This window comes from Solea solea, chromosome 10, assembly GCF_958295425.1.
Source record: "Solea solea chromosome 10, fSolSol10.1, whole genome shotgun sequence".
In the NCBI taxonomy this organism is placed as follows: domain Eukaryota; kingdom Metazoa; phylum Chordata; class Actinopteri; order Pleuronectiformes; family Soleidae; genus Solea; species Solea solea.
In genome coordinates, this window is record NC_081143.1 from 10,800,276 (window position 1) to 10,820,893 (window position 20,618).

The 20,618-nt window shown below is 40.0% G+C and overlaps 2 protein-coding genes across 4 annotated transcripts; one reads left to right on the forward strand and one right to left on the reverse strand.

Annotated features, from left to right (window-relative positions):
• The first annotated feature begins 1,940 nt into the window (after window positions 1-1,940).
• Window positions 1,941-7,833, forward strand: scoca (short coiled-coil protein a). Of its 3 annotated transcripts, none has more exons than XM_058640274.1 (4): window positions 1,941-2,026; window positions 4,883-4,954; window positions 5,050-5,130; window positions 5,805-7,833. In XM_058640274.1, exons 1-4 carry the CDS (start codon window positions 1,963-1,965, stop codon window positions 5,945-5,947), a joined length of 360 nt encoding a protein of 119 aa, XP_058496257.1. In that variant the 5' UTR covers window positions 1,941-1,962; the 3' UTR covers window positions 5,948-7,833. The 3 variants fall into 3 exon arrangements, with proteins under 3 accessions (XP_058496257.1, XP_058496259.1, XP_058496258.1); XM_058640276.1 differs by lacking the exon at window positions 1,941-2,026 and adding an exon at window positions 3,137-3,297; XM_058640275.1 differs by lacking the exon at window positions 1,941-2,026 and adding an exon at window positions 3,471-3,664.
• Window positions 7,319-18,254, reverse strand: clgn (calmegin). Its single transcript, XM_058640273.1, has 14 exons — window positions 17,974-18,254; window positions 17,785-17,858; window positions 17,397-17,455; window positions 17,159-17,300; window positions 16,290-16,371; window positions 15,976-16,168; window positions 14,905-15,094; window positions 14,597-14,710; window positions 14,356-14,512; window positions 12,494-12,709; window positions 12,222-12,338; window positions 10,987-11,143; window positions 10,429-10,589; window positions 7,319-9,153 (listed from the first exon to the last, which is right to left on the reverse strand). The coding sequence occupies exons 1-14, from the start codon at window positions 18,232-18,234 to the stop codon at window positions 9,082-9,084; spliced, it is 1,995 nt and encodes a 664-aa protein (XP_058496256.1). The 5' UTR covers window positions 18,235-18,254; the 3' UTR covers window positions 7,319-9,081.
• Window positions 18,255-20,618: the final 2,364 nt, after the last annotated feature.

The following is a 20,618-nucleotide window of genomic DNA, read 5'->3' on the forward strand; positions in this document are numbered from 1 at the left end:
TACGTCATGGCAATTTCGTGCAGCCATGCTATGACGGCCCCGTCTACATTGAGTGGGTCTTATGAAGTCATGGAAAACAAGAGCTGAGTTGAGTCAAGCAGAGCCGAGTAGTGCTAGAGCTGCACAGTGGAAAAGCTCCATTTGTCTGGGAGCACACATGTTGACAAGTTGTCTGTTATACAGATTGTTTTCCTAAACCACAAGTCATTTGCATAGCGACACCTAAAGCAAACACGACACACATGGAGACCGATCCATGTGTGTTCACTCCTCTGCTTTGCATTGTTGTGTGTGTGTGTTTTTAAGTGTTTTACTTTACTCAAGAATCAACATATTTATTGTCACACTGGTTATACAAGTATGAAAGGTGTGAAAGGCCTGTGCTGCTCAGCTCTATTTGAATAGAAAACATGATATATAATATAATGTGATAACATTTTAAAGAATGAAAAGAAAGAAAAGTGTAAATAAGTATAAATAAAAGAATAAATAAGTTGTACTTCTTTTCGAAAATGTAAACAAAGACAGTGATTAATAATTGCTTTGCTCCTAGTGTTTGTTTTTGAGCAGAGCTCACTGGTGTGTCTGTCTGTTTGTCTGTCTGTGCTCAGCTCAGATGTGGAATCTTGCCCCTGGCAATTGAAACTACAATTCCACTCTAATCCAGTCAAAAGTAGACTGTGACGTTTGTTTTATTCTGTTTTATTGTCCAGCTTGTCAGAAATATAGACTTATGTTGATTCACAAAAGGATTGCAGAAGCTTAGATTGGTTCTCTATGTCTGATGATAGTGAATATAAACTGAAGTACAGTAACTCTTTGATTATAGAGTGTCTCAGTTTGCGTTTGAGGCATGTATGCAGGTCTTTTCTTTATATTTGAAATCATTTTGGCATTGGCTTTACATGTATTTTAGCCTGACACTTGAAATCAATATGAAAAAATACATAGATACATTTTATCGAAATCGCAATAGAGCCTACTGCAACGACGTATTTAAAAGGTCCAAATGCTTTTTTTTCCATATGAAGACTGACACAAACTATGTTTTTCTCCCTCTCTGTTGTCACAGTTATTTGCAACCATGAAGGTCAACAGAGCTCGTCTTCATTCAGGCAACTGCAGACTGCTCTGCACTGAATCATGTTGGAGCCTCTGTGTTCTGTAGTGCTCAGCTGTGACCACAAGAGGGCAGGCTGCTCCCACAGATCTGATAAAAGCAGATTCTCATTGATTCATGTCATGACAGGTCAACTCTGCCTCGAGGCCTCAAGTTTGAAGACTAAACTTTCTGTGCACAGAGACTAATTCAGATCATGGTTAGAGGCAATGACAGCACACACTCAGTATGTTTTATGATCATCTAAGAGCGAGTGTGTGTGTGTACTTCATATAAAAAAATCATATAAACCACAGGAAGTGAGGACATTTTGGGAATGTAAGGACATTTTGACTGGCAAACCGTTTTTTATAGTTGAGACTTGGTTTTATGGTCACATTGATTTATGATTTTAATACATTTTTTCTTCTTAAAAACAAACTACAAATGAGTAGGATTTGACAAAGATGATTCAAAACTTTTGCTTTCTTTTTCCTTGCGGGAAATTATCCCGTCTTTATGGCCTCTTTTTCACATGAGTTTACTAGAGCTCGGGCTTTGACCCCCAATGGTTTACCTGCCGTGGCAGTCTGTCTCATGTTTTAGTCCAGTGGTCGCCATGGTGACCCAGCCCCATGACAGCCCGGTAACCTGAGCTGCCAGTCAGGTTGGACAGGTAACGTGACAATGCAAACTACAGCAGGTGTGTGAAAAGGCAGGGCTAAGAGAGAAAAAGACGAGACAGGAGACGAGGGCGAAGTTTAAACAAAGACAGGAAAGGAAAGTTCAAAAACACAGATGAGTGACTCTGCGAGGTAAGTAAAGAAGAAAGTGAGATGGAAGAAGAAAAGGAGAGGGGGGTCATGGAGAGCACAGTGGACGAGGATGATGGGACATTTACCAACATCTCTCTGGCAGACGACAAAGGTAAATCCTTCAGCAACTGTTTTTCACTTTCAGCTTTTCCGTTAACTTTAAATGTACACAAGAATAAAAGTTAGGAGGGAGTATCTTTATGTTATTTAGATCCAAGTGCTTACTAGAATATTACACAAACTTCAACTGGAAAAGTCCTTGTTTTCACTATCCTTTAAACCGATTAATATACAGCTTTACTATTGACAAACCCACTGTAAGTTTGAGAGAAGGTGTGTGAGACAACCATCTACACTCAAAATGTATATTATCATTTCATTGTATGCTCTGTGTTATTGTGACAACACATGTGACAGTTTAACCATGATGAGCAATGGTGCGGAAGCAATGCTTGTAATGCTGAGTGGTTCTGTGGCTGCGTTTGTCTGTGACAGGACTGAGGTGTGGCTCCTCATGACACACACACACACACACACACACACACACACACAGGTTTGCACAGCTATTCTTAGGACACTGTATTGACTTCCATTCATTTGCACAGCGTTATCCCTACCCTTAACCATAACCAGTTCCTCAGAAATGAGGTTCTGCCTCATTGGGACCAGGTTTAGGTCTCCATGAGGACTCCATGGTCATGACAGGTCAGTGTTCCAGAAAAGGTCCTAAACAGGTTATAAATACAAGTGCACACACAGCATCCTTTGTGAGGAGAGATTGAGAGCGAGAGTGCAGCGGTCTGCAGAGTTTGTGAGGGCATATAAAACTGAGTGAAAGGGGTTATTATTGCAAGTTAAAATGAGTATAGGAAGCGTGTGTACCACTGGTGGTACACATACCACAGTTTGAGAACCATGGCCATAACCTAGGCTGGTATTGTTTCGGACTTTGTGTATCTCTATGAAGACAGTGTTTCATGTAACATGTCTTGGTTTCTTGAACATCTCAGTCCAATAGGACACTTTGTTTAGGTTGTGGTGGAACAGGAGCTCACGGCTGACAAATCTACAGCAACTGCATGAAACTATTTTGTATTTTTACATTTCCATAGATTAGAAAATAGCTTAAAATATACAATACAAGTTCCAAGAGAATACAGCAATATCTATGGGCTTGAAAATGTGTTCCTACTATGAGCATATTACAGAAGCTAAAAAATGAACACAAACAAACATGGACGTTGCACTGTTTTCCTTTTTTTTTTCACGTATCGACAGTGAAGTCGTGATGACGACATCGATGTTTAAGTGCAGCTAACATCATCATCACCGCCTCAGAACCTCAGCCTGTTTGTTTGTTTCAGGGCCATTTTCTTGCTTTAGGTGAGTCCGAAGCCGTCACTTCTCTTCTCATTCGTTTGCCTAACACAATAATGTCGACAATAATTCAGAACCGCTTTTAAAATCGCATTCAAGACTTAACGTAGCCAGCAGTAGCAGCAGCAGCGACAGCTATTAGCTTGTTTAGGTCGTGTCCGTTAGCAGCTCGTCGGGCGCTGTCCGGTGACTTTTTAATCATCTAAATCTAGTAATTGATACGTATTTGAACATATGACTGATTACGTGAACTAGTTATAGCCAATTCTGTTCGGATACTAACCTCATCTCTGCTGCGGGGGTCGTGTTGTAGCAAAGAGGAGAGCTAGCTTTTGAAGCTAGTGCCCATGCGTCCATTATCGGACACCAAAGAGTATGTATTGTGTATATATATTATTAACTGTTTTTTTTTGAAAATATATATTATTTATTTATATTTATAAATATTCTCTTCGCTTAACAATGCACGTCGTTCCACTTTACCTTACAATATGTTGGCTGGTTTAGGAGAGATGCCCACGCGTGTACGTGGGGTCTATTTTCTGCACACGCCGGGGAGGCTGATGTTAGTAAACCAGTAAAGGTGCACTGCCGTCAAGATGCTCCATCACCGAGAAACACCAACTAGAACACGACGTGCGAGTTTGAAGTTTTAGTTTAACACTCCTTTCAAGATTTAAATATGAGTGTATTCGACAGAAATGTGTATAAAGCAAAAACATGTCTCAAGTGATGCATTTGAGTTTCTATACATCATCCCTCAGCCTGGGTGCGGTGTCTCACCATCAAACACTCACAGTTATTCTCCATAGGACACTGTATTGACTTCTAAAGGTAGCAAATACAAGTAAATATACATACACACACACACAGCTCTTCTTGTTTGGACTCTATTGAGCTCTATTAAGACAGACTAACCAAAATGTCACCCCTAACTTTAACTAGTCAATATCTAACCATAACCAAACTTTAAAACACATCTTAAAGCTCTATTGTGGAACTTATGTCACCGCCTGGAGGAGTTTGGAATAACTACCAAAACACTGCTTGTCAGTACGTTTACATGCACAGTGTAATCGAGCTACGGCTGTAGTCCGACTAAGTGAGGCAATCGGACAATTTGCTGAGCCTGAGTATACATGTGGAGGAGAAAATTGATTAACTTGTCATGTATGTCTGACTCCACCGCTGTAAGTGGTGCTGTGTCTCTCCATATGCTAGTGCGTCCTGCTCACTTTTACGTCACAGGAAAACAAACTGTGAACGACGAGATGGACAGTGAGATTGATTATGTTTGTTTATGTTTCGTACTTAATCGTGATACAAATAAGATGGAGCATGGCTCTTGTGGTTGCTGTGTTGTCGAAAGTAAGACGCCTCCACCCTATGATTTCTGAAAACAGTACTGCAGTTTATACGGCTACATCAGCATTTGACAATGGTTTGAATGTAACTGACATTTATTTATGTTGTAGTATTATGCATTACATCTGTCAGCACCAGAGTGACTAAATAAACAATCTTGGAGAAATCCTGTCTCCCTTCATAACATCTTCTCTACATTTCTGTCTGTCCTTTTTTTATCCTCCAGTGGACGGTGAATCTGCAGTCCTGTATACGAAACAGGAGAACGAGCTTTCCATCATGAATTGCGACATAGATGGTAAGTGGACGTACAAAAATTATCTGTGTTCAAGAGTTGCATTTGTACTACAGACCTGAGAGAATGTGTGTTAACTGGGTTGCAATGGATTTCAGGAGACATGGAGAACCAGGTGGAGATGGAGGAAAAGACAAGGTTAATAAATCAGGTTCTGGAGCTTCAGCACACGCTGGAAGGTAACTCTCAGTTTTACTGCGTGACAGAAATAGGTCCCATGGTTTGAAAAAGGCTTAAAGATTATGCTGCACATCACATATCTGCATATCATTTTATTATCAGAAGTACCGCTGCATGATGACAAAACTTGTCCCGATACAAGCAATTTCATGTCCAGATAAAGATTCATACATTACTTTTTACTTAATGCGTCTCCGATTTGTTAATTCTCTTTTTTAAAGTAAAGCAAATGCATAATTTCTACTCTTCACATATTAAATGTGTTAAAAAATAGCCAATACGATACTATTATTGGATATTGGAAAGTTAAATATCCGATTAAATCCAAAAGTCCTATGTATTACATGCTTCACTATGCACAGACTATACAAATGTAAGTAAAAATCAGCAACCGCACTTTAGCTGAGTCATGTTGTGGCTGTTTATTTCTACTTTATAAGACAGATTTGTAACGCATTTGAAGAATTATGTCTTGATGTTGCTTGTTAATACGAGGTATAACAATCCCAGTTCCGACTTCTGATGTAACTGGAATGCACCATGTAATGTGGATGACAGAACTTTCACATTGTTCAATGTCTCCCTCTTCTGTGACGTGCAGTTCTTACTCCTGATCTTCAGGCTTTTTGGTGATAACATGTTTTTCGCTTCCTCTTCTTAATTTCTGTTCCAGACCTGTCAGCGCGAGTCGATGCAGTCAAGGAGGAGAACCTGAAGTTAAAGTCCGAGAACCAGGTCCTTGGTCAGTACATCGAGAACCTCATGTCGGCCTCCAGCGTCTTCCAGACCACCGACACTAAGAGCAAACGGAAGTGAGGCATCATGGGGGGGATGGGGAGCCTCTGAGAAGAAATCCACCATGGAAAGTGGTTTTTGTTTTCTCTGCTTCTGTGTTTGAGCTCCGTTAACTGAGTCTAAACTCTTTAAAACAAAACTTAAACTGACTCTGTCACCTTCTCAACCAGTTCAGAAGTAGATCCATTTCCTATTGGCATGGCCCAGGTCTGTTCAGATGAGGTAGACTCAACCCTTTAATCGCTAACAAAAACACAGAGTATGTACTGTATAATATGAAATATTTAAGTGTCATTTGTACCTCAAGTTTCTTTTTGATGCTTTCTGTCCAGAGGAGCATCTTTGCTGTATAATCTGCTTTTCTGACTTTTTTCTGAGGTTTTTCCCCAACTTTCTCACATTCCCAATGTGTAAATTTGCAAAAACAAACCACGGATATCACAAGTAGTGTTTGACCACGACGCTCACTGTTAACACAGATTGATTTAATTTACTTTTGTAAAGTATTTTGTATGTTGGCTGGATCTGGAAGTTTTTGTTAGCTCTCAGATGTCATCGTTTGTGCATAGAAAGCATGACTGTATTCCTCCACCTAAAAGCTGGAGAACTGAACAGTGTTACTGAAAACGTAAACATATGACATGTACGAGTAATACATATCTTGAATGGTTTTCTTTTTGTTGTACAGTTTAGCAAATGTAATAAAACGCTGTTAAATTATTAGCCTTTGTAACGGGGGAGTGTGTACGGCTAGGTGAATGCCACTGTTGATACATAATATGATACACGATATTGGACAGAGGTCAGTCAAAATCACTGGATAATAAGAGAAATGTGCCAGCAGCATTATTACCGAGTCATGATGTTGTGGGCTGTCAAAATCTTTATTATGGAGGCAGAATATTTGTTATACAGTTGGGGCATTATGTTTTAAAATGTCTGGTTATACTGTCTTTTAACACCTTAGATGTAAAACAATTTCTGTATCTAAAAATATTATCGGAGGTTGTCAGAGTTGAGTTTAGTTTCAGAGTAATTGCATACTCTTACAAACATACTTAATGGGTAGTTTATTCCATTTCTGCCGATAAACACTCCTGAAAGTTACATACCGGACCTTTAAAGTCGGTGTCTTTTGTTATTGCAAGTGGCTGAGTTTCAAATCACCATGAAAACAGGGTTTGGTTGTTGTGCTTGAGAGTATGAAGTCAAACATGACTTTAAAGCAAGGCTGAGTAAATGCATTTAAATTTTCTATGGTGGCATTGCACCACCACAAACCTTGCATATAAATTACAGCTTCATGCATGAGGACATTTTTTGAAACAAATCTGTGTTAACCGAAAAGATAGAATTGGGGAAAGTTCCTTTTTTGTGTGATTTAGGGCCCAAGTTTGTGTCCATCTCCCATGATAAGGATGGCGAGTCGGGTCTAAATGCCCCGAAGAAGAAGTGAGCACTAGAGGCTTTAAGTGCTATTGATCCACTCTGGCCTGACAGAGGATGGTTCTGACCGTAAAATGAGATGATGTCCTGATCATGGCGCAGAGCGGAGGGCGTGTCCTCTGCTGCTTCAGTTAAAAACAAGATGTAACATAATCTGATCATGCTTTTATTATTCCCTTTTAACTGTCAGGTATTGAACAGACTCATGTCTTGAGAGCAGTTACTCGCATGAAAAAATCAAGCAACTCTGCAAAATGGAAGAACTGGTAAATTTACAGGAGGTTTTGAATTATTTATATGCTGTAATCTATTGAGGTTATTTGAACAGTTGTACAGTAGTAAATCATTAACGTCTGACAGAACATGCTGAACATTACCCACCTATACACACTGATACCATCTCACCCTGCATCTTTGCCTTTTTAAATGTTTTTGTTTTAATAAAATCCTAAGATCACTCATGTCTGGGTCTTCTATAATCAACTACATAAAAGCATCTTGTGTTCTTTGTATTAAATAGTTTTATTTCCAAGAGCAATGTACAATTTGCAAAACAAATGAAAAAGATCTGCATTCGGCAGCGCCTGGCCAGAGTGAACTACAAAAGCAAGAAACAATAATATAAAACAAATAAATTAGCATCAGCATCTTTCCCAGCAACAATCTAGATCCTAATGCTCACTAGTCTGGAGAGTGGGAAAGTACTGCTGTGTTTCTGACTGTACGAGACATTTTCCAGCTGTTTCCTACAGAACCTCTGAATTCAATCTGCCTTTTTCAACTGATGGCGTACAAAACGATAAGTTCTTTTCTAATTAAGCTCATTAGTGATGTGTCATAATCAAAAAACGGTCTAAAGTCACTCAAAACACTGCTTTAATAAAACCAATCTTCATCAGAAGCAATAAATATACTGTCATTTATGGAGATAATACTTGATTCTGGAATAGCTATAACTTAGTAAAAAAACAAAAACATTAAAGTAACTGATGCTCCAGACAAACTAGCTAAAATGTAAAACAGAACATCCACTTCACTTTAAGCAGAGGTGACTTCACTGAAATGCTCCAACACTACACAGTTTACATGTCAGAAAGCATTTCCCTGCAGCCTGGAATCCTCTCCTCCTGGCCTGCTCTCGAAACCCAAACTATTTTCAAACAAGGAAGGAACTTTGTCAAACCTGTGTCTTCAAACGAGTTCTTGAAAACAAAAGACAAGACAAGAATTAAGTCTTAACGTTTGAGATGTAGCCTAAGCCCGCAATGGTACAATGGTACAAACAGGAGTGGACAACAGTGTAGATGCTCCTTGTCCTTGCTCTCAGGTGGAGACACGCTGGTGGATCTATGATAACAGAGATGGGATGAACAGCAACAGAAGCGGGAGATGTTTGTATGACAGCAATGGCTTATAAAGCGGGAGAAAAGAAGGGATGAGGAAAACGTGGAAGCTCAGGGCAAAGGAGGGAAAACAGCTGAACAGATGAGGGAAGGATGGTGTATGATGTGGTTTGGGAGACCACAGAGCTGAAGGGTGGAGTAGAAGACAAAGATGGGGCAGCCAGGATGACTGCAGGCTACCAGGAGGGTTTGGAGGAATTACATGCTGCTGCGCTCAGAGAGGGAGGAGGTGCAGCAGATACGGCCCTTCCACCTTCTCCCCCATGCAGGGGAGACAAGGAGACAGTCAGCGTGGGGTTCACCTCCTCAGTCTTTGCGTACCCTCCTCTTTCTCACTGCTTGTTTGTGGCTCTCTTCAGCGACGTCTCCCTCTTTCAGCTGTGAGCCAGAATTTGAGTGAAACAAAAGCAAAAACAGACAAATTTACTAGATGAGACAAAAACATCCGACACTGGCTCATTCTGTGGTGAGGAATTTTACAATTCTCACTGGGTTTGTCACTAGAGGATATGACACCTTGATGAATGAATTAGTGCTGACTAAAATTTAAAAATTAAGTGTTAAGTGGGAAACTGAATGACCTGAAGTAAAGAGAAATGGCAAGAAGTCAGAGATTTAAAGACCTTTGAGTTTAAGACGGAGTGTACTTTTTAAGTTCTGTGTACCAGGATGTATATATCTAATACATGATAAGTTGTGATGTCTGTGGCCTCGGTTAACTTACACGTTTTTGCCTTGATCACAAAACTCTAGACAAATAAAGCTGCCACTCCATCGTGTGTGTTCAAGTTCATACTTACAGGACAAACAGTTCTAATCACATGAAAACACTCAGAATGAAGTTAATACGTAGTAACTTGTTCTTTAGTTGGTGTTGTTATTTTCTGCTTGCGAGGACAGTTTAGGTTGTTTGTGTCCTAAATTTCTCACCACAAAACACATCATCATTCCTCTGATGAGAAAAGATGGCATAGATGCAGGGCCAAGCCGAGCTCACACCATCCTATGCTGGACAACTTGGTAATTACTTCAAACTATCCGATGTGCTTCTAAACTAGACAGAAAGGACGAAACAGACTTTAGGATTTCCGGCAGACAGTTTTAAGTAGGGCTGAGAATCGCTGCTGATTCACTGAATGGATTAAGATTCACAAGGTCCCGAAGAGATTTTCACACAGCTAATTCTGCAAATTGTATAAAACAACAAAAATAATATTAGATTAATGCATCTATTATTTTCGCAAAGAGACTTTCCAGCATTTAATAGGTTCTGTTAAATGCAGTGTACTCACATCTTGTTGAAACCGTTTTATTGGTGTTCCAAACTGATCTTGGACAGATTCTGAGTAGGAATGTACAGGCGCATGATGGCCACAGTTTTTGCATGCGTCATCACAACATACTGTTTCGGTCGTGTTGTTTCGGCAATAAACGGAAAATGCCTTTTTGGGCCATTTTCAGTGCATCTCTAGTTTCAATTATTGAAAACACTCAAAGCCAATTAATCGATTATCCAAGAATGCACTTTTAAATTAATTTGACCACACAGTGCAACTCTACAGTGTAGTTGTCAGTGATAATTTGATATTGTATTCTGTTCTACTAACACACTATGGGCTCATGCTGCTGAGTAGTTAAGAACAAAACACCAACCTCATTCTCTAATGTTCTCTCTGGAGCTTTGCTTTCCTCTTCTCCCTCTCCCTCCTCTTCCTCCTCCTCTTCCTTGTCTTCATCATCCCCCTCTAGATTGTCTTCTCCCACATTTGCGTCCTCTTCCTCCTCCTCCTCCTCCTCCTCATCCTCTTCTCTGACTGTGGAGCAGAGAAAATGGGACAACAATGGGGGATGAAGACATGCGACTTAAAACATTACAAGATACTGGCTTGCTGAAGATTTCTTTTTGCCAAAAAAGCTCAAATGCTGATTTTTATTCCAGCCCTTTACTTGATGCATGAAAATGCATAAAAAGAAGTTGTGATTCATTGATCAAACACATACAGTATATCTTGGAAATATCTGGTTTACATATTCAAAATAATATTCGGTGCAGCAGAAAAGACAGTAAAAATAGTAAGAACCGTACTGTGCAAAAAATGTGCTCTTGTCATGGTTTATATAGTAAATTGGGTCACTATTGTTTGCCATCTTTAAACAGTAGGTCCCCAAATTATAACAGTGAAGCTGAGAAAGTGAAGAGGATTGTCTGACCTGCAGCTGCAACTAATTCTGCAGCCTCAGCTTCTTTGTCTTCCTCCTCAGCTGCTGTTGCTGCGTCTGCCTCCTCTTCCTCCTCCTCTTCTTCCTCCTCTTCCACATCAGCCTGAGGCACGTCTACCTTCTTGTACACGTAGTCGTCTTCCGATTTCTGGAACACAGAGAGAAAATGTTCAGCAGAACACAAACAGCTTAAAACAGGTATACAGTAGAAAATACATGAAACATTAAAGCAGTAACGACCAGACCTCCGCAGTGATGTTACACAGACCAGAATTAAACAACCTAAGACACACACAGCAAACCGCTGTACCACATCAGCCATCCATGCATGTAAGAGTCAAAGTTCTTCAGATTTGCAGACTTCATCTTGACAACATAGATAAATAAAATAAAGACTGATTTGCTCCATAAGTAAAAAACTGATGTTCATATATCAAATATTCCTAAAGACAAACAGGTGACATGAAGGAAACTATTGTTTAGCAAGTAAATGTGAAGTGTATGATGGACTTCATCATTTCCGCCACAGGTAAGTGTACAAAGTTAGTTGCAAAAGTTTATGATTTATTAAACATTTTTAAATGTAGACTGTTGCTGTAGCACCACGGTCAGGACTATTCGCTTGTGTCTGCAGCTGAGGAACTTTAGTATGGGACTGGAGCCATGTGAGATGTTTGGTTTATCTTCATCAAGTGACAACCGGTAATGATGTTACCTATAAAAATTGAACTCCTGTTTTGAACCTCGAGGTTTTCACTTTGACTGCTGCCGTGTTGAAGTTTTGTGACTTTCAGGAATTTCAGGCTCATATTGGATGATGCTAGCTAGCTGTCAATCATACTGGTACTTTATCGTCTATTTCCCTCTAAATGGCAACATTATTTAATAAAAAAATGACATCATGTTCTATTGAAGAGGACCTGAAACTAGCTCTTAAAGAAAATATTTACTGATGTTTTAAATCAAGTGAGAAGGAGGCTCATTTTTCCACACACTTCCATTTTTAAAAACCAGTGGTGTTGCCCCCCTGGTGGCTATTCAATATATTCTTGCTTACAGATGTCTTCATCCCACTAACTGCAAGACCATATACATTTTTTATTATATTGTTATTCATGTTGTTCATTCGTGGATTTCCTTGTCATAATAATATCCAGAAGAACAAAATAGCCACTGCACTGGTCAGTGCTCGGCCTTAATGAATGACATAATTAGGTATAACATACCTTTGGCCAACAGAAGAGCACACCCAGTCCTACAGGCAGGCCGACTGTCAGTATGTAGATGACCCAGAGCCATGGACGTTCCTCTGCTGCCAGCATCAGCTGAGCAAAAATCCCCGGCTAGTGGAAAAGAGAGAAATAAACAAAAAGAACATGAGCTTTTGGAAGCCTTTTCCTCACGGGAAACAACAGCTCTGTGTTAGATTACAGTACAGACACTATGGTGTTGATGTTAAGTGTGTGTACTGATGTCCTTACAAACACATCACACCAACCTCGTTAGCACTGGCCACTAGTTTCTTCAGCCCCCAGCTGTCAGATGCCCAGCGGTCGGCCACCTCCTTATGAGCGGTGATAATGAAGTTGTCAAAGTAGATATCCGAGGTCATGGACCACAACTCCAAGCCCAGAGCCTTGACAGGTGTCATCCTGAACGGCTGCAAGTCCTCAAAATAGTCCGGGTTATCAATCTTACGTGGTTTCCAGACTCCCTTGAGAGAAGACAAAGAATTTCAAGGTTCAGACCTTTGATTTTGAAAGAATTTGGAAGGGGTGACGGTAGCTCAGTGGTAGAGCGAGTCTACATGCCGATGTAGGCATGAAACTTAACCCCCACGTTCCTGATGGCTGTGCTGGTAGCATGTGAACACATAGATGTACTGTGAGTGAATGGATGTGAATGGCAAAAGAAAAAGAAAAGAAAATACAGGATACACAAGATGACAAAAATCACTAAACTCTTAACACCAAATGTCAAAATAAGTAAAAGAAAAAGATGATATACAAAAGCAGGTAAGAGCAAATAAAAGAGTTAAGATAAATAAAGTAATAAAAACAATACAAGAGAAAAGAATAAAAGGACGGGATCAAATTATCACATGAAAAAGTGATTTAAAAGAATTCACTGGATGTACAAGCCTCATCTCCTCATCTCCCCCTGCTTTTTTAAATTGGGGAGACAGAATGTGAGAAAATATATATATATATACACACATTAGAGATGTAACAATATGAAAATTTCATATCACGGTTATCGTGACCAAAATTATCACGGTTATCAATATTATCACGGTATTGTTAGATGTGTTCAAAATGTTCCAAAAGTACTGAACACACACACACTGAAATCTTTTAACCAAGTTTTATTTAAAAAAAGATATTTTATATTATATTATTATTATTATTATTATTATCATTATTATTATTATTATTATTATTATTAATAATAATAATAATAATAATTATCATCTGACTGACTGACACACACACACACACAGGTCCTCACTCTGTGTCGGATAATAATTAAGTAGCAGCGGTCGTACACAGCATAAAAATAAAATAAAAAAACACAGAAACAAACACATTTTGGTCTGCTACGGTACCTGTCGTCTGCACACTACTCGCTTTCGCGAGACAAACCATGACGTTTCCCACTATTCCGAAATCCCGTTTTTGTTGACTTACCCGCTGAAAAGTTGTGTGTGGTGGTCACGGAGATGGCTCATCATATTGGAAGTGGCTTCGCGCCGCGAAGTTCGCGGAGATTTTTTTTTTGCATTTTCTGCACAAGGATTGGTTGTCTTCAATTATTTTACTCTCAACATCCTTTAAAAATACAAAATATGCCCAGATTTCTGATCTTACGGGGGTAATCTCTGGAGCGCAGGTGGCTTCAGCCGTGTTGTCGCTGGACAGACAGTGCAAACTGCGCATGCGCGCCCGCTTGAGCGAGTGCCGTTCAGGTGCTGCTGCTTCTCCAGGAAATGAGCAGTATCACTGTGAGTTTTTCGGTAATCACTTGCGGTAATCAATCACGGTTTTAACGATAATTAAAATTTGAAACGGTATGATAACCGTCGGGAATTTTACCGCGGTTTATCGTCATACCGGTAATCGTTACATCCCTAACACACATATATATATATATATATCATATAAAGGTTTTTGCACTTGAGAGAACATAAGGTAATATGTAGAATAATGAAACATCCCTCCAGCTTCTGCATTTGAATGCACAGCAAAATGAGAGGAAATGGTGGACGAGAGACCCACACAGAAACATGCACTTTCTTCCCAATTTTGTGAGAATCCAGTTAATACCTGTGATAGATTTTACTGGAAACCTAACTTATGTTACCTGATAGTTGGGGTTGTCCACCAGTGGGGCTTTCCACTTGCCCTTGTACTGAGGGTTGTTGATCATGGGGCGTTTCCACTCTCCACAGCCAGGTGCAGTCTCACAGGCAGGGTTAGAAATCTGTGGTGCCTCCCACTCTCCATCCATCTCCTCATCCCTGCACACAGAGGACAGTGTCAGGCTGAATATTTTTTAACCTAACCCTGGCTGTGGGTTTGTTCTTTTATTTGTTTGTTTTTACCAATCTTCTGGTTTCTCAGCATTAGGGTCAGCAGTGAACTCTGCTTCATCATCCAGCCATCCCTCAGGCTTCATAGCGTCAGGGTCTTCAACCTTAGCAGGAGCATCCTCGTCCCTGAAACACACACATCAGTGTTTTGTTAGTTACATCACGGAAACCTGAACTCACACTGAAGGCCTTTGACCATCAGTGACGCGAAATTTTGAATTATTCGTTGCGACTGCGAATAAATTATGAGGAACAAAAATAAATTGTGGAGTCAGCATTTATCAATGATGAACTGGTGCCACGTCATGTTTTACTGTTACCAGTCATCTGGCTTGACAGCCTCGGGATCGGGAATCTTGGCCCTCTCGTCCCAGTCGTCAGGCTTGGAATCATGTGGGTCATCTATCTCTTTGGGAGGGTTGACTGGTGGCACCACGTCATGCAGTAGGTTTCCACGACTCACGCTGGACTGATCGATGAGCATCTCGTAGCTGTTGTCGGGATTCAGGACTGACAGCAGTGAAAGAAAAACATGTAGCATTCCAGAATAAGTGAAAACATCGTCAGAAAAACACCTGAATGCAAGGCAGGTAAGAGTTATCCTGTGTTTTTTTTATTTTGTTAAACTGGAACTATGCAGTATTTCTTTTGCTAATTTAACAGCTCATTGTGATGGTAGAATAGGGAGATTGGGGAATGTCTCCACTCCCCCTACTGTCTTTAAGCGTAAAAAAACAGCCTTGCATGATCAGGGGCCGGAGTCCTCAGAATATGGTCTCACGAGGAACATGAACACACACACCAGGTACTAGCTATTAGATAAAGACAGCAATCGCATTATTTTTAGACATTCATCACGGCAGAGCCGGCAAAAAAGAAGCAGAGAAAACTGCTGACAGAACAAGCAAGGAAGAGGAAACGACTGGCTTTTTCTGAATGGTGAGAATTGACAATGACATAAGCAAACCGGACGCCGACATGGCATTCTTGCCGATGCACTTTAAAGTATTTTTGGGATAAACTCTCTTCTCTCTGCATTTGTGTGTATTTGCACTTTCTTGATGTTTGCTATTGTTGTAAAGGCGTTTGGTCGACATTTTTTATGAACAACGTTTGCTGGTCTATTTTTGTTAACTGTTCTTCCATCGGCATGAACATAGCTCCACAGCTTGTGTTTGTCGGCTCCATTGAAAACAAATGCACATGGCCAGGAGAGGGGGGAACATCAAGGGTGGGTTTTTACAACAGTGAGGATAAAGCGGTAGACACAAGTTTCAGTTAAATCTAGCACTGGTCTCTTCGACTGCCATTCATGTGACGCCTGGAGCTCTATAAAAACAATGCTGCAGATAAATACGAGTACATGCACTCTTTTCTAGAAAGCAACATACCGAGTGTATAGAGGTGAGTCTTCTTGTCAGTGTAGAACTTCTTTAGGTCGATGTCGGCCCTCTTTGCGTGCTTCTCCTCCAAGTCTTTGTTTAGAGGATTCAAGTGGCGGAAAATCAAGTGCAGCTTGTAGTCCTCGCCACATTTGTCGGGTCCAAACATGATGGTGTAGGGTGTGCGGTCGTGGAATTCATCCTGCAGTGCAAAATAAATAAATAAAAAAAGAGTCGAGGTTTAATTAAGAAATCTTGAGTTTCTATAATCTGACGGTTCAGAGAGTGAGGTAAAATAAAAAAAGGAAAAGAAGTCCACTCACCAGATCGAGATCACTAGTGTCTGACAGCAGTTTGATGTATGCTCCACCACAGTCAATACCATCCTGGAAATTCACCTCATACCTACAGCCAGAACACAAAAAAACAAGTCCTGGTCATCAGTTCTGAATAAATGTGTAGTATTGTTCATCCACTGACCACTGCACCTAAAGGAAGGTCCATTGACATTATTAAAGAGAGTGTGAAAACTAGATGAGCGCAGTCGCATTAGCTGACATGGTGATTTCAAGTTCTTTTTAGTGAAACCAAGTAAAATAAGGTGGATTCAAATGTCTTTTTTTAATTGCTTAATTGAAAACATGGTGTAAACGTTTAATAAATAGCTGTATAACATGTCAAATTAAATGATAATAAGTAGATACAGGGGATTGACCTAATGTTTCTGAACCAATATTTACAATTTATGACAGGACAGTGAACACAACACACAGACCATTGTAGCCATCCACAGAGGATGTTATCATTTTCCTCCACAACAACTCAAAATAAACCACCATGGTTGGATTATGTAAATAGTAATCAGAGGTTACAGTTCAACAAGAGCTAATTAAAGAGTAACTGTCGCTTATGGTGCTGGTAATACCTCATAATGTGTGTGACTTATGTATCTGTGTTTATAGGGCAGTAGTTGCTTCCTCCTGGATGTTACAATAAATGTTGTTGTTTGCCGTGACCATAAATACAGGATAGCAACCATCTGCATCACAGCCAGAGAGTACACTTCAGCTTACGCTAACCCTGTCTGGTTTGTGTCGAGCTTGGGACAAAAGAATATAGGATACATGTCGGGTTCAGGTCAGGTCAATATTCTCTCTGGCTCAGTCAAGTTCGGACAGGAATGTAAACTCACTGTACAACCAGAGGCTCATCCTTGAAGACAAAGGGTTCGCGCAGCATTGCAGAAATGGCATGGTGTTTAGCACGGGACTTGAGGACCAGACCCTGGTCTCCGGGAACCTTGTTCTCTTTCAGCTGCTCCACTGCCCACTTCCCTATAGATGGAAAGAAAGAGAAGATGACAAAATCAGCCCCCATGTTTGTTTGCATTACAAATAAGATGCAGGCAGAAGGGAGAAATGGTTACAAACCATCATATTTGGCAATTTCATCGTCTGCGTCCCCCTTCACCGTCTTTGACAGTTTCCACCTGTGGAGATCAACATCATAAAACACTTGGCTCTCAGCAAAGATGAAGCAAACACACTTCCCCGAATATGACTAATAACTAGAACAGTAGGCTGAAAAGGCTGCTACCTCCTTGATGTCTTAGTCTACAGAAAAGACTAAATGACCTCTGGAGTTGGGCACAGGGAAAAATATCAGTAATGATCATCAGCAAAAAGTCACAAAATAGTGCATCCCTACACCATTCAGGTCACTCAACACCACTGAAAGCTTATGTATCCCAGGCCAGCATGCATGAAAAATTCAGTGTTTTCTAAAGCACATAGTGGTGGTAAAATTCTCAAGAAATACCTTTCCAGCGACCCATCATCAAATGTTTCTGCAAAGTACACTTCTCCGGTGGGAACAGGAGTCACATATGTGACCTTTGGACAAAAAAGAACACAATATGTCATTATTAAGAAGACGGTTTTCCATTCACATCCAAGGTTTCATCGCATGAAATCTATTTTTCAACAGCATTTATGATCCATTCCTGACCTGGAAAGAGACGACGTCATCTGTTTTAGCATCCTTCCCTTCTGCTGCTCCCTTGTCATCTGTCATTTCGGATCCCTCCTCATCCGTCACACTTGCCTCATTGTCTTCTGCAATCAGATCATTTACTTCTTCATCCAACTCCATTATGTCATCAATGTCTTCAACATCGGTGTCTGACAGCTTCTCCTGAGCCACCACTGCAGCCACAGCCAGGGACAACAGGAGCAGCACACGCCACATCCAACCCCTGTCCAACTTCATCTGGAAGCAGAGTGAGCATGACACAAAAACCCGATATGAATACAATGATAAAACTTTAAAACTCCTCTGCTGTAATTACTTTGCATTTGGTTGTATGAGGCATTGATACATTATGAACACCGACTCTCTCGGGGGCAAAAGAGAAAGAAAAGATTTGCTTCTTTATTTAATTTGTGTCACTGAAGAAAATCCAAACAAATCATTTCAAACAGTGAAATCACTAAATCACAAATCTGAACCCACTACCAGAGGCAGAAGTGGATTAAACAACCCCTGTATGCTGTGGTTTAAAATCTCAGATTTTCCCAATGGGTTTGGTACAAGAGTTATTAAACTTCCACTCAAAAAAGGGCAGTTTAATGCTGAACAACATATTCTTAAGATATTACAGACATAAGCAGTATCCATGGTTAAATTGTTAAATCCGTCTTTCTGTTCCTGTTATCAGGGAGAGTGAGTGTCAAGTGTTGATTTTGTGTCTCTATTTCATACAACCACAATTTTCCCTTAAATACAACTAGGTAATTATTTTACCATCTCTCATACACTCCTCTAATCCTACATGTTTGTAGCTTATGAACAGATTAAAACCATTGTGTGCCCTCATGCATTTTTAAATCCATAACACAATCTGCTAAACAATTGTACAGTCATGACATCTGTTACACCAAACAACAGTTTCAATGACCTCCTATTGATCAGATACCACCTGCTCGCTATTGTTGTGGGCAGCAGGAAATGAAAAGCATCACTGCAGACAGCAAAGCAGCACACTCTCCTTAAATCCTAATTAACTATAATTCCCACCCTGGTCGTCCAATTCTCCAACAGACCTCCAGAGGATCGAAATGATTCAGTTGCAGGGCTGGCTATATAAACTGATTCTAATGTGAGAATATTATTTTGTATTAATAATACAGTTAAATATTCTAATGCCTCAGAGGTAGAAACATATTTTTCAAGACATAAACACACATTCAATGCATGAAATAAATATTGACGTACACTCTAATAGGTCACTGGTGCTTCTCAGCAGCAGAAATATGAGCTGAATAGTCTGTTTTTTCTTTCTATGATAACCAAAGACTCACAACAAAGCAAAGACGTCTGTTCACCTTCACTTCACATTTGTGACATGGTTATTAAAATGTTGCTTACTCCTTCCACGTCACGTAAATGCACTCATCAGCCATTTTATTAGGTGCACTACGTGAATTGCTTATGTTAATCAGACAATCGCATGGCAGCAACTTAAGCATGTAGACACAATAAAGACAACATGCTGAAGGTGAAACTAAGCATCAGAATGGGGGAGAAGGATGATTTAAGTGACTTTGAACACAGAACATTTGTTAGTGCCAGTATTTCAGAAACGGCTGATCAACTGGGATTTTCACTCACAACCATCTCTAGTGTTGACAGAGAAAATATCCAGTGAGCGGCAGTTCTCAGGCCTAAAATGCCTTGCTGATACCTCAGGTCAGAGGACAGAGACTGGACTGATTCAAAATAATAGCATGCCAACAGTAACTTAAATAACTCATTACAACTAAACTAAGAACATCTCTGAAAGAACAACATTGAGGCAGAGAGGCTACAGGAGCAGAAGCCCACATCTGGTGCCACTCATACCACTTTAGTTGGTGTCCTCTGTACCTAATAAAGTGGCCCGCAAATAACTGTCTGATTACATCGTCCTTACAAGGTTAACAATTTAATTTCACATAAACATCACAAAAAGGCTGCATGTGCGCACAGATAACAGAAGTGTGAAGCTTACGCACTTCAAGAATTCAGATAAAAGAGAAACCTTGAATTAATCAAAAGCACTGTCTAACAAAGACAAAGCTAATCAAATGTTTCTGATTGAATGGATCAATGTCATTTTGCACCACAAAGCTTTCCTGTTACAAATGACAAGGTGGCTAACTAGGGTCCAATCGACCACGATCCGAAAAAATAACAGTCACAATTTCGCTGTTTATTGGACACATGTGAAATGTCAAAATGTGTAAATAATTTGCACCTGCGTCCAGTGTGCAAATACCTATACGATTATTTTCATAATCAAAGAATGTGTCGATTATTTTGGTATGTTTGGTTCATAACATGTCCCAAACCTGAAAATGATGACCACAAAACAACATTTTTAATTTTTTTTAGCGATTTCTTTTTTGTCAAAATTGAGCAAACAAAGCAGAAACCATTTACATGTAAGAAGCTGAAAAATCCGAAAACATGAAAACATGTGAACATCAATTATCAAAATAGTTGACGATTAATCGATTGCAAATTCCAAACGCTTGGATGAGCGGCTCTGACTACAGCACTTGGTCCGTTAGCCGATGATAGCTAACTAACTGTACGGCGCGCCAATCATAAAC

Coding starts and splice junctions, on each gene's coding strand:
- scoca (XM_058640274.1), top strand. CDS start 1,963: ATGGAGAGCACAGTGGACGAGGATGATGGGACATTTACCAACATCTCT. Junction 4,955..5,049: donor CATGAATTGCGACATAGATG/GTAAGTGGACGT, acceptor AATGGATTTCAG/GAGACATGGAGAACCAGGTG. Junction 5,131..5,804: donor GCTTCAGCACACGCTGGAAG/GTAACTCTCAGT, acceptor TTTCTGTTCCAG/ACCTGTCAGCGCGAGTCGAT.
- clgn (XM_058640273.1), bottom strand. CDS start 18,234: ATGAAGTTGGACAGGGGTTGGATGTGGCGTGTGCTGCTCCTGTTGTCC. Junction 14,513..14,596: donor GCTGAGAAACCAGAAGATTG/GTAAAAACAAAC, acceptor CTCTGTGTGCAG/GGATGAGGAGATGGATGGAG. Junction 10,590..10,986: donor AGAATTAGTTGCAGCTGCAG/GTCAGACAATCC, acceptor TCTGCTCCACAG/TCAGAGAAGAGGATGAGGAG.